Source organism: Neodiprion virginianus, chromosome 1 (genome assembly GCF_021901495.1).
Source record: "Neodiprion virginianus isolate iyNeoVirg1 chromosome 1, iyNeoVirg1.1, whole genome shotgun sequence".
NCBI classification, from domain to species: Eukaryota; Metazoa; Arthropoda; class Insecta; order Hymenoptera; family Diprionidae; genus Neodiprion; species Neodiprion virginianus.
In genome coordinates this window covers 20,845,616-20,856,652 of record NC_060877.1, presented here as the reverse complement: position 1 = coordinate 20,856,652, position 11,037 = coordinate 20,845,616, and the positions used below count along the sequence as shown (strand labels likewise).

Sequence of the window (11,037 nt, the reverse complement as noted above, 5' to 3'; positions counted from 1 at the left end):
GAGGAATTTTTTTTTTAAAGTTGATCGGAGATTCCTGGGGCATATAGGCCTTTTGCCGCATTCACAGCTTCCTTATAGGCTGATCTTTGTACTGTTGAACCCAGTCAATCTATTGAGGTGCATACCGAGCGGTCGTACGTTGTTTCACTCAAGTACTCACAACTTTATAAATTTTTGGAAATTTGACACCGGCTTTAGTCTAAAATATTCTTGAAAGATGAAGCTATAATAATGTACAAAAAAAATGAATCGATTTCTCGAAATTTCTAGACCAGAATACCCCCTTAAAGGGGTCGTCTAGTGTAAATGCTGTTTTTTATAAGGCTTTTTGGGTATTTTTTTTATGACAAATCATTGAAATATAAATTCTCATAATTTTCACATTATATTTATTCATATTTAAACGAACTATGACATTTTTTTTCGAGACGAAATAGTGAATATAATCTAATGTATACTGCCCAATAGAAACATATCTGAAAAAAAAAGTGTAGAAATGATATCTCAAAAAGCACTAGACACATCCTGCTCAAATTTTAACAGCACGTGATCTAGAATTATCATGATTGCCTTCGTAGTTTTTGTTCTACAAGCTAATCAGATGGAAAAGAACAACAATTTCAAATTATCTTTTCATAAAACGAAATTTACCAAAGCAATCATGATTATCCTAGTTCACACGATGGGTATAGGTATAATAAAGATACTGTAAAAATTTGAATAGGATTGGTCTAGTGCTTTATCAGATATCATGTCTACACTTTTTTTAATTTACGTTCCCATCGGGCAGTATACGTTAGGTTATATTCAATATTTTGTATCCGAAAAAATCACAACGTTTGTTTAAATGCCAATAAATATGAAGCAAGAATTATGATAAATTTTATTTCCATGGTTTGTCGTAAAAAAAATAAGTGAAAAACCTTAAAATAAAAAAAAAAATAGCCTTGACACTAGACAACCTCCTTAAGCATACTATAAGCCTCTCGAAATTAATTTGTGCTGAATTATACATGTACATGATGATATGTATACTTATATAAATTATGCATAAATATCATTATGTATATATATACACATATATATATACACATCTCTCTGTTATAAAGATATTTCGCCGCTGCCGTGTCAGGAATACAGATCTTCCTTCCATCACCCGCCCTACCCGTCACTACCTCAGCTCCTCCCTTTCCCGTCACGGCCCTTCACCAGAAAGGCCGCCCTTCCTTCTATACCTTGACAAAGTTAACCTCGAACCCACATATATGCCCTTATATCTTGACAAATTTAACCTCGAACTCACGTATATGCCCTTAGATCTTGACAAACAACCTCGAACCTGCATATATGCCCTTATACCTTGACAAATTTAACCTAGAACACACGTATGTGCCCTCAGATGTTGACAGACTTGACCTCGAACCCACATATATGCTCTCACACCCTTACAGATTTAACCCTTTACCCCACATATATACAATATACATCCATCTTAGGATCAGGGATTGAACCCTTCACGTTAAATATACCCTTGTACCTAAGCAGATATAACCTCTTACCCCACATATATACAATATACATCCATCTGAGGATCAGGGATTGAACCCTTCACCCAAAATGTACCCTTATACCTACGCAGATTGAACCATTTACTCTAAGTATATACCTCTATACCTATAGAGTTAAATAACTGTATATATCGTATCGTCGTCCTATATTATAAAAAAATATCACCGCCACCGCCATGTCAAGAACCCCCTTCCACTTCCCTTCAACGTCCCGCCCTCCTTCCCTGCCGCACCCCAACCATTCCATCCGCCACTCACCCTTCCCCTATTTAACCCTTCACCCTTTGATCTTCGATCTTCGACCTTTGATTTTCTATCTTTGATCGACCTCCGACCTTTGCAACGTTAATGCCCTTATGGCTATGACGATTTAAGCCTTTACCCTACGCATATACCATTATACCTGTGAAGACTGAACCCTTCACTCTACCTGTATGCCCTTGTAGCTATGAAGATTCAACCCTGTATCCTACGAATATGCCCTTAAAGTTCTGAATATTTAACCCTTTACCCTACATATACATCGCAACACCTATAAGATTTGACTATATATATATATATATATATAAATATAAAATAAAACATCGCCATTGTTTTGGAGGATTCCTTGGGATGATCAATATTTAAGGATATTACGCAACCCCTCAAAATTATATTGTATTCGTGTTAAATATAGTGATCATTATATACAATATAATATATATATATATAGTAGTCATATATATATATATTAGGGTGCTTTTTTTTTGGACTATATTTTTTTTTTTTCGGTCCCATCGTGAAATTTTGTTGGAAATACAACAAAAAAAATTCCCTGAAAGTTTGAGCCCTTAATATTAATATTAAGTGCTCGCCCAAGGCATGTAAAGATTTCCCGCTTAAAATACACGTAAACTTCAATTTTTTTCTTTAAAACATCTACAGTTCAGAGGCATTCTATGGTGTAGTCAAAGACGTCAGTAGGTTTTCTTCGGAATGAAATGCTCTACAAAAGTGCTCATTGCGGTGAAGTCGTAACTCACACCGGCGAAGTCGTACGGGCCACCCAAACCCAATTTTTTCATGAAATTCTTGTCTTTTTGCCCGTATCTCGTAAATAACAAGAGCTACAAAAAAAAAATTTTGAACAAATTTGTAGGAAATTTAATTTCCTACAAAAAAGTTCCAGAAAACCAAATTGCTAACATCGATATTTATTGAGATATTGGGCTTTTAAGGTGAGGAAGTATGAAATTTTCATGAATTATTGAGTTAAATTGTCGAATTATTGATTGTCGAATATTTTTTGTTTTGGAGCTTTAACAATTACAATTCTTGTCATTACAATTACAATTCTTGTCATTACAATTACAAGAGCTACAAAACAAAAAAATATTCGACAATCAATAATTCGACAATACTAAATAATTCATGAAAATTCCATACTTCCTCACCTTAAAAGCCCAATATCTCAATAAATATCGATGTTAGCGATTTGGTTTTCTGAGACTTTTTTGTAGGAAATTAAATTTCCTACAAATTTGTTCATTTTTTTTTTGTAGCTCTTGTTATTTACGAGATACGGGCAAAAAGACAAGAATTTCATGAAAAAATTGGGTTTGGGTGGCCCGTACGACTTCGCCGGTGTGAGTTACGACTTCACCGCAATGAGCACTTTTGTAGAGCATTTCATTCCGAAGAAAACCTACTGACGTCCTAGACTACACCATAGAATGCCTCTGAACTGTAGATGTTTTAAAGAAAAAAATTGAAGTTTACGTGTATTTTAAGCGGGAAATCTTTACATGCCTTGGGCGAGCACTTAATATTAATATTAAGGGCTCAAACTTTCAGGGAATTTTTTTTGTTGCATTTCCAACAAAATTTCACGATGGGACCGAAAAAAAAAAAAATATAGTCCAAAAAAAAGCACCCTAATATATATATATATATATATAATATAATTTTAGGAATACAATATAATTTTTAGGGGTTGCGTAATATCCTTAAATATTGATCATCCCATGGAATTCTCCAAAACAATGGCGAGGTTTTATTTTATATTGGTTCATGTTCTTTGCCTTGGGCAGTTAAATGTTTAGATGAAAATATTTCAATCTTAAACTGGAAAGAACAGGTATGAATGATCAGCCAGAGAAGGAATGGAGCAATACTGATTTTATGGTAATCGAAACTTACCGGACCAGAGTATATATATGCCTGGAGTGGTTCCCCGGTAATACCAGAGTAGAAAAAATCTTTACCCATATAATTATAGCCATGTTTTACCAATTCCTCGCAAACATCTTCTACTTTTGAACCACCAAACGCTGAAACGAATAAAATAAACCAAGGTATTACTTTCTATTATATGACTTATTGAATTGCGACAAGATGAGTGAAGCAAATACCTGTTCCATAGTGGAATTTCCCTTCAGCTACACCAGCCTTGCCAGCAAGTAATTCGATGAGTTTACCTACTGTCATTCTTGAGGGAAATCCATGTGGATTCATGATCATGTCTGGTGTGATACCTAGGTCATTGAATGGCATGTCTTCTTGTTCCACAATCAGACCTGCAAATGCAGATGGTCATAACAAAATCGACTAGGAAATTGATTTTCCAAATTTGTCAATTATTCAAACTAAGTATTTATTACTTTATTATGACCATTACCTGTTACACCTTTCTGTCCATGTCGACTACTAAATTTATCACCAATTTCAGGCCGTCTAGTTTGTCGTAGCAACAACTTTATTAAAAATGCATCATCCGCATTACTGGATACCATAACTTTTTCAATGTAGGCTGGAACTGATCCTTTGAAGAGAACTGGTACGTCACAATAATCAGGTTGAGTCTGAACATTAGCAGGATTTACAGGGTTCATTGTTGCCGCAGGCATAGATTTGTTCACCATGACCTAGACACAGAATAAATGAAACCAAAGGCTCAATTGTTGAAACCTGTTATAAAATAGCATGGTTGAGAAACTGTAGAAAGCTATTCTTACTTTTTTATTTTCTACCATTTCTCCAGGGGCAGCTATACCATCATTGTCTATTATCTCATGTTTCCAAATGGGTTTTTTAGAATTTGAATCTATCATAGGGCCCATTATTCTATCGTAAGTTTGATTTGCATATCTTTTTAAAGTACATTTAGCATTTCTGTAGACTAAACATCTTCCATAACCTCTGTCAATCGCTGCTTTATTTAAAATTAGCGCATCCTCTATGTCGTATCCACTGTAGGACATCACCGCAACTGTTGCATTTTGTCCAGCGGGGAGTTTATCGAAATTGATCAGTTCTATGGTCCTAGATTTGACCATTGGAGCTTGCGGGTAAACCAGATTGTACATTAGTGTATCTATGCGATTACGCTGGTTATATCCTATAGTTCCCATAGCTTGTTTACCCATAGCACACTGATATGTATTTCTAGGACTCTGATTGTGATGAGGATACGGCACTAAGCCAGCACAAACGCCGAGCAAAGTAAATGGCTCTACTTCCAAGTGAGTCGTTCCTGCTTCAATTTGGGACTCATTGAAAGCAATTGAGCTATCATTTTCCTCGTTCACATCTAAGAATTCTATGAGACCTGGGAAACAGAAAATTGTGAATTTGGGTAATATAGTATAAATAAGTCAACAGTTAAATGTCCTTGTTTGTAATGAGGTAAAACCAAGAGTACACGTTCTGGTCACACACAGAGCAGTGGCACATGGGAAATATGTCACACAACATAAAAATTTATCCTTGTGGCATAATGGAATACAAAATTCTTCACACGGCACACAGGAATTATGATGCACCAACTTATCGCAAGGAATTTCACAAAATGGTGACGGTCAAACGTTGGTGGGTTGGCATCAAAGTTCCTCAAAGTTACTTAGAAATTGACTAGTGGAAACGAAACATTCAACCATTCAGGATTCACTCCATAATATGTTTAGTATATATAAGTGCGCGTAAATGCTTTGATTGCAATCTTTTTCAATTGTACAATGAATTAAATTAGCAAAACTATCTTATGTCAGACGTTTCTTTCATCAGCCTAGAAATTGTAGTCATGATTACGCTAGTGAGCCATAAATCTTGTGCACCAAAAGGCTGTGGGCATTGCTCGTATACCATAAACCCATATGTTATATTTATTGCTTGCCAAACTACTGTGTGCCATAGACCCGTGCACTAAAACTCCATTAAGCCGCAAGTTTAGGTTTTTATTTGGGTGTCATATTTTCTCTGCACCAAATATTTGTGTGTCAACGCTCATTTTACCATTGCGCTGTATGCCACTAAAACGTGTATAGTATAGCATTTCGTTTGTAATGAGCTCTGTATAATTTTCTAGTTTTAGAAACCTTCGTGCAAGAAGTCGTCAAACGTTTTGAAGCCATGTTTTAGTGCTTCGATGTGTTTTTGCTGAACAAGAGATTCTCCATCTTTGACTATAATATAAGGTCTGCACAGTCTGCCACCATCCGAACATATCTGCACACATCTGGAGAAAATTATTGCAGTATTAAGACTTCTAAGGATTTCAATACAATTAATGATAGAAAAAAAAAAAAACACTTTTGGGGGGTTTCACCATCTTAAATTGGATATCGTTTGAAACATGTGTATTTTGGAAAATTGTTCAAGTCCAAGCACCAATTGTAAAACACCCTGTTCATCTACAAATAAATGATGACACAAAACTTTTCAATTTAAACAATATTTGTCATGCAAAGACATTTGCTTTTTTTGTGACAAACAGTGTCAATTCATTAAACAGAAAGTTTTGCATGGATATATTCGTTAGAGACCTACCTATGATGATGCTGAGGATATATTGAAATGAAGCCATTGATCATGGCCTTTCTGCGTAACAATCTGAATACATTGACAAGTCGGATGTAATTTTTAGTAATTCCTAGAATATTGCCGTTCAAGAAAACCATGTACACATTTTTGTTGTTTATTTCTTCACCTCCCAAAATATTGACGTTTTCTACTCCAAGATTGTAGGCTAGTCTGATAATTGGCTCCTCTTCCACCTCTGTTGTGATGTGAGTCATTAATGCTAGATTTTTGACTAGACCGCAGCCCTGAAATATGCAACACGCAATTTCGATATACAACACGTTAGTTTCACAAACTTCTTTATCGAAACTTCAGTTACGGTTCTGAATTTACTTGACTGCAATAACGTGAAAAAAGCTTTTTCTAACACTTGCTTAAAAAATCCCATTTTTAAAGTCTGTGGAGTGAAAGTTACATAAAGAAAATTGCGTTGAATGCCCTATTTCCAAGTAGTACGGTAAAATAACGTTGCCGCATACGTAGAACTGTAGTACTCGATTTCATACACTAAAGCTTTCTTTGGAATAAGTCCACTTGCTAATAACTCAATTTTACGAACTGCATCATTGAGTGTAAGTTACCTCACTCTAATTTTAAACGCTGTCAGTGGCACTTCCGATGGTTTTAAAATCAAACTTTCCTTCACAGGTGTTAGAAAAAAAAGCGGGCGTCACACGAGCGAACGGGCGACACCTGACTCGTGTGATTACAGCGCTCACCTTAGCTTGTGCTACGTTCGCACTGATACTAGTACAATTGCAGCACTCGTATTTGTGTTCACGCAGTACTGACTTTTTTGGTTCCTGCTGCAAACTTCACAGTACCCGGAAATCACCCACCTTCCGCACTTATAACACGTTATATTTTTTACATTTTTTGATTGGATAATTGCGAGTAACAAATAATATTTAGTGTATTAGTCTACCTCTCCTTCTGGCGTATCGCTAGGACACATCATTCCCCATTGGGAAGGCTGTAGGGAGCGGGGGCCAGAAACTTTCCTTGTTTTTTCAAATTGTGAATTTACTCTGGTCATCATTCCTAGGGCAGATATATACGACAATCTTGAAAGGACTTGCGTTACACCTTGACGTTCCATTTTGAACCGTTTTATGGTCCAATTACCCTTTAGAACAAATGTTATCAGATATCCATGAATGAAAGTTGCAGCTTGAAGACAATTTCACAAAATTACAAAATATCTAACTCACCGAAGAAATAGCAAATGCTAAACCATTTGTAATTTGGTCTTGCCTCATGTGTTTAACGATGTCAAACTGGGCTGCTTTGATCTTGGGAATATTTTTGTCTGCAATTTGTTTGAGCTGTATTTAAACAAAAAAACTTTGTACACAGTTGATTTGCATTAAGAAAAGCATGAACAACAAAAGTTTTTCATTGTTGTAATATATTGTTTCAACATTATTTTCACTTACCTCCCAGTTAAATCTTTTGAATAAATCTTCAAACATGAGAGACAGTAGGGAACCAGCTAATTCCAGCCTCTTGTTACCGTAATAATCTCTGTCGTCGATTAGCGTTTTATCAATCTGGCCTTGCATAACCTTACGTATCATCAATGCAATGTAAGTTGCTTTGACTTTGAAGTTGAAGTCTACTACCTATGTAAAAATATGTTGATGCAGTTCTGGGGAAATTTTTTTTAAACTAATCATTGAAGTTTGAACAATTTCTGAATAACTGATCCGCTCCAAAAGTCAAAACCTTGTACTAAAAATTATTGAAATGGGTGGAAAAAAAAAAACAAGTTAAAAGTGGCTGTGAGTAAGAGTGAAAATGTAGAAAGATTCGATAATAGAAGGATCACAATATTAAATTTTCACAGATGCGAGAATTTGTTTTAGAGGATTGTTGAAGTTTAGAAAGCCAAAATAAATATAAAAAGCGAGACTATCAATTCATCAGAATGAACAAGAATATAGCATAATTTTCATGATTTTTTTTTTGTTTTCTATACTCTTATCTAGATTTAAACTTTTTTATACATCAACTTTCAGCATTTTCAAAATTCTATATAACAGACTTTTAAGTCTTTGAAAACTTGATATTGTGACACTTCTACATTTTGAGCTTCTAACATTTCGACTCCCAACCAACAAAGTTCTGAACATCTACCAAACTTTCTGAAGTGTTTCAAAAAATACTTTGCATAAAATTTATGTTGATTATTTGCAACATGCATAAGAATGGACGCTGCCAATTCAAAGCTTAATTTTAAATATTCCTTGGAGTGCTTTCTTATTTAAGGCTGTGGGGGGGGGGGGGGGGGGGGCTGCACTCTAAAGTTGACCCTACTTAATAACTGACATAGAGAGCTATTGATTTATTTTCCGCCTACGTTTCTTGATAACAATAACCAGCTGGAACAGGAAATTATTTTAATAATTTTTAGACTGTTTGCGAGATGTTTGTTTTTGAAGAAATGAAGACATTGGCAACCCAAAACGATTGATTGTTTGAAATCGTCTTCTGAACATGTGAAGAAACGGAAACTTCTAATCTTCAAAATTGTGACCAGAGATGAGTTCCTAATGATTTTTTTGTTCCCAAAATCTGTTTCAATTGTACTTTTTCATTATACATCGACGTTACACAGACATTTTGTGACTTCAAAAACATAAAATATTAACGAAATGACTAACGATATTGTTAATGAGAGGACATAGATAACAAGGCATGGTATACGTGCGCTTATGCTCAAGGATGCTCATAGTATATTATGTGATTATGCTGTTCTTGCAACACCATAAAGTCCAGGAGATAGCATTAGGTACTAGTTGCAAACCTGAACCTTAAGCAGCTGATTCTACAGAAATTGTGAGGTCGAAATATGACGTGGATTCTCAAAAAGATGAATACTCTTGCTCAACTAATTCTAATTAGTAGCGTCAATGATGTACACATAGAAGAAACTGCAACGTGTGATACGGCAAAAGAAACGTGCGAGAAATTGAATTCAATCTACTAACAGAATTCAGAGCAGAGAGTAGATAGACTGTTAGAATAATTCTTTACACTTGAAAAGAGAGTGACTGAAGACTTACAATTAGCTACTCCTGTTGGTTGTTTAGAGCAAACTTTAATTGTTATAAATTAGGTCATTATGCGAGTAAATGCCTGAAAGAATTAACTAGCAAAGCTTTGAATGCAGGTTCTCAAGCAGCAAGGAATTAAAGTTGTAAGCAGCGGTGAAGAATTCTATGAGGACTGTATTTTTGGAATGCAGCACCGAAGAACTTTTTAAACTAGGACAAAGAGACCGGACAATGCTGGTGAGTTCATACATGCTGATGCTGATTTGTGGACCAATGCAAGAAGAATCTCTGAGGGCTGCATATTTTTCAAGGATGATTTTTCTAAATTTTATCGAGTTTTCTTCTTGAAAGCAAAGTTTGAGGTCGTAACGTATTTGAACACGTTTTTGAATGAATTTCATACTGCAGAACATACAATAAAGGAATTCCTATGCGATGGTGGTGAGGAATTTCATAATCAAGAAGCATATAAAGTTTTTGAAGCAAAGGGTATATGTTTCAGAAAGTCTATGCCGTACACACCTGAACCAAACGGAGCTGAAGAATGAGAATATCGCACAATAGTAGAAACTGCACGCTCTATGATTCATACTAGATATATCAATAAAACTATAGGCAGGTTATTCTCAGAGACATGAATTGACTACATAGAAATTTTTAGTCCAGTGGCAAGATTTGACACAATTCGTACAGTTCTTAGTGTTGCTGCATTTGAAAATCTGGAATTCCAACAATTTGAAGTCAAAACTGCTTTCTTATACAAGAAACTTCAAGCAAAAATGTACATAAGACAATCAGAGGGTTTTGATGATGGAACCGGAAGAGTATGCAGACTGTATATAAGTTTATGTTAGTTAGAAAAAGCTCCACAATCCTAGAATAATTTTTTTATAGACTTCATGAAGAAAGAAGATATGGTCTGTAGCACTGCTGATTCTTGTTTATTCATAAAGAAGAAAGTTGGTAAAAAGCTATTAATCGCAATCTACGCTGATGATGGGTTACTGGGAGGAACAAGTTTAGATGAACCAACTCCTGTTGTTGAAAAACGTAAAAAGATTTTTCAAATTAAAATTGGAGCTTTAGACTATCATCTTTGAGTGCAGATAACACGTTTAGATCATGAGTCTCTTTTTTTTAATCAAAATACTTATACTAAAAGGGTCTTGGAAAAGTTTGGAATGAGAGGGTTTAATGTATCTTGTAACTTCAACTCGCCCTGATATTGCTTACGCAGTAAGTGTAGCTGCTGAGAATTTAGACACTACAGTGAAAACCAGTAAAAAACAGTAGGATGATATCTCTCTCCTTCAGTCTAACATGTCACGTATCCAACTGGTTACTTAACTAAAGTGATTTCGTCCAATCAGATCATCCATGAAAGAGACTAAACGACATCTTACTATGATATCATCTTATCAGACACTTCCCACTTATGTGAAGACATAGTAGACTTCCTCCTGGTACTAGGTATAGTGCTCTACGGTAAACTCTAGACGCTGCCTGTGACTACCAGTACCATCAGAATGCACAACCTTACAGAAAAATAGTTCATATTTCGCAACAAAGGGCACCTC

At 35.3% G+C, this 11,037-nt stretch overlaps 1 protein-coding gene across 3 annotated transcripts in view; it reads right to left on the bottom strand.

The window, feature by feature from the left end:
• LOC124297338 (DNA-directed RNA polymerase III subunit RPC2) overlaps positions 1–11,037 on the bottom strand; it is a 31,884-nt gene that overhangs the window by 8,707 nt on the left and 12,140 nt on the right. For all 3 annotated transcript variants that reach the window (XM_046748262.1, XM_046748270.1, XM_046748277.1), the window contains 9 exons: positions 7,841–8,026; positions 7,616–7,729; positions 7,330–7,530; positions 6,372–6,649; positions 5,921–6,060; positions 4,562–5,154; positions 4,225–4,471; positions 3,959–4,123; positions 3,747–3,877 (listed from right to left, as the gene is read on the bottom strand). In XM_046748262.1, the coding sequence (XP_046604218.1) occupies positions 3,747–3,877; positions 3,959–4,123; positions 4,225–4,471; positions 4,562–5,154; positions 5,921–6,060; positions 6,372–6,649; positions 7,330–7,530; positions 7,616–7,729; positions 7,841–8,026 (2,055 nt within the window). The remainder of the gene's footprint in view (positions 1–3,746; positions 3,878–3,958; positions 4,124–4,224; positions 4,472–4,561; positions 5,155–5,920; positions 6,061–6,371; positions 6,650–7,329; positions 7,531–7,615; positions 7,730–7,840; positions 8,027–11,037) is intronic.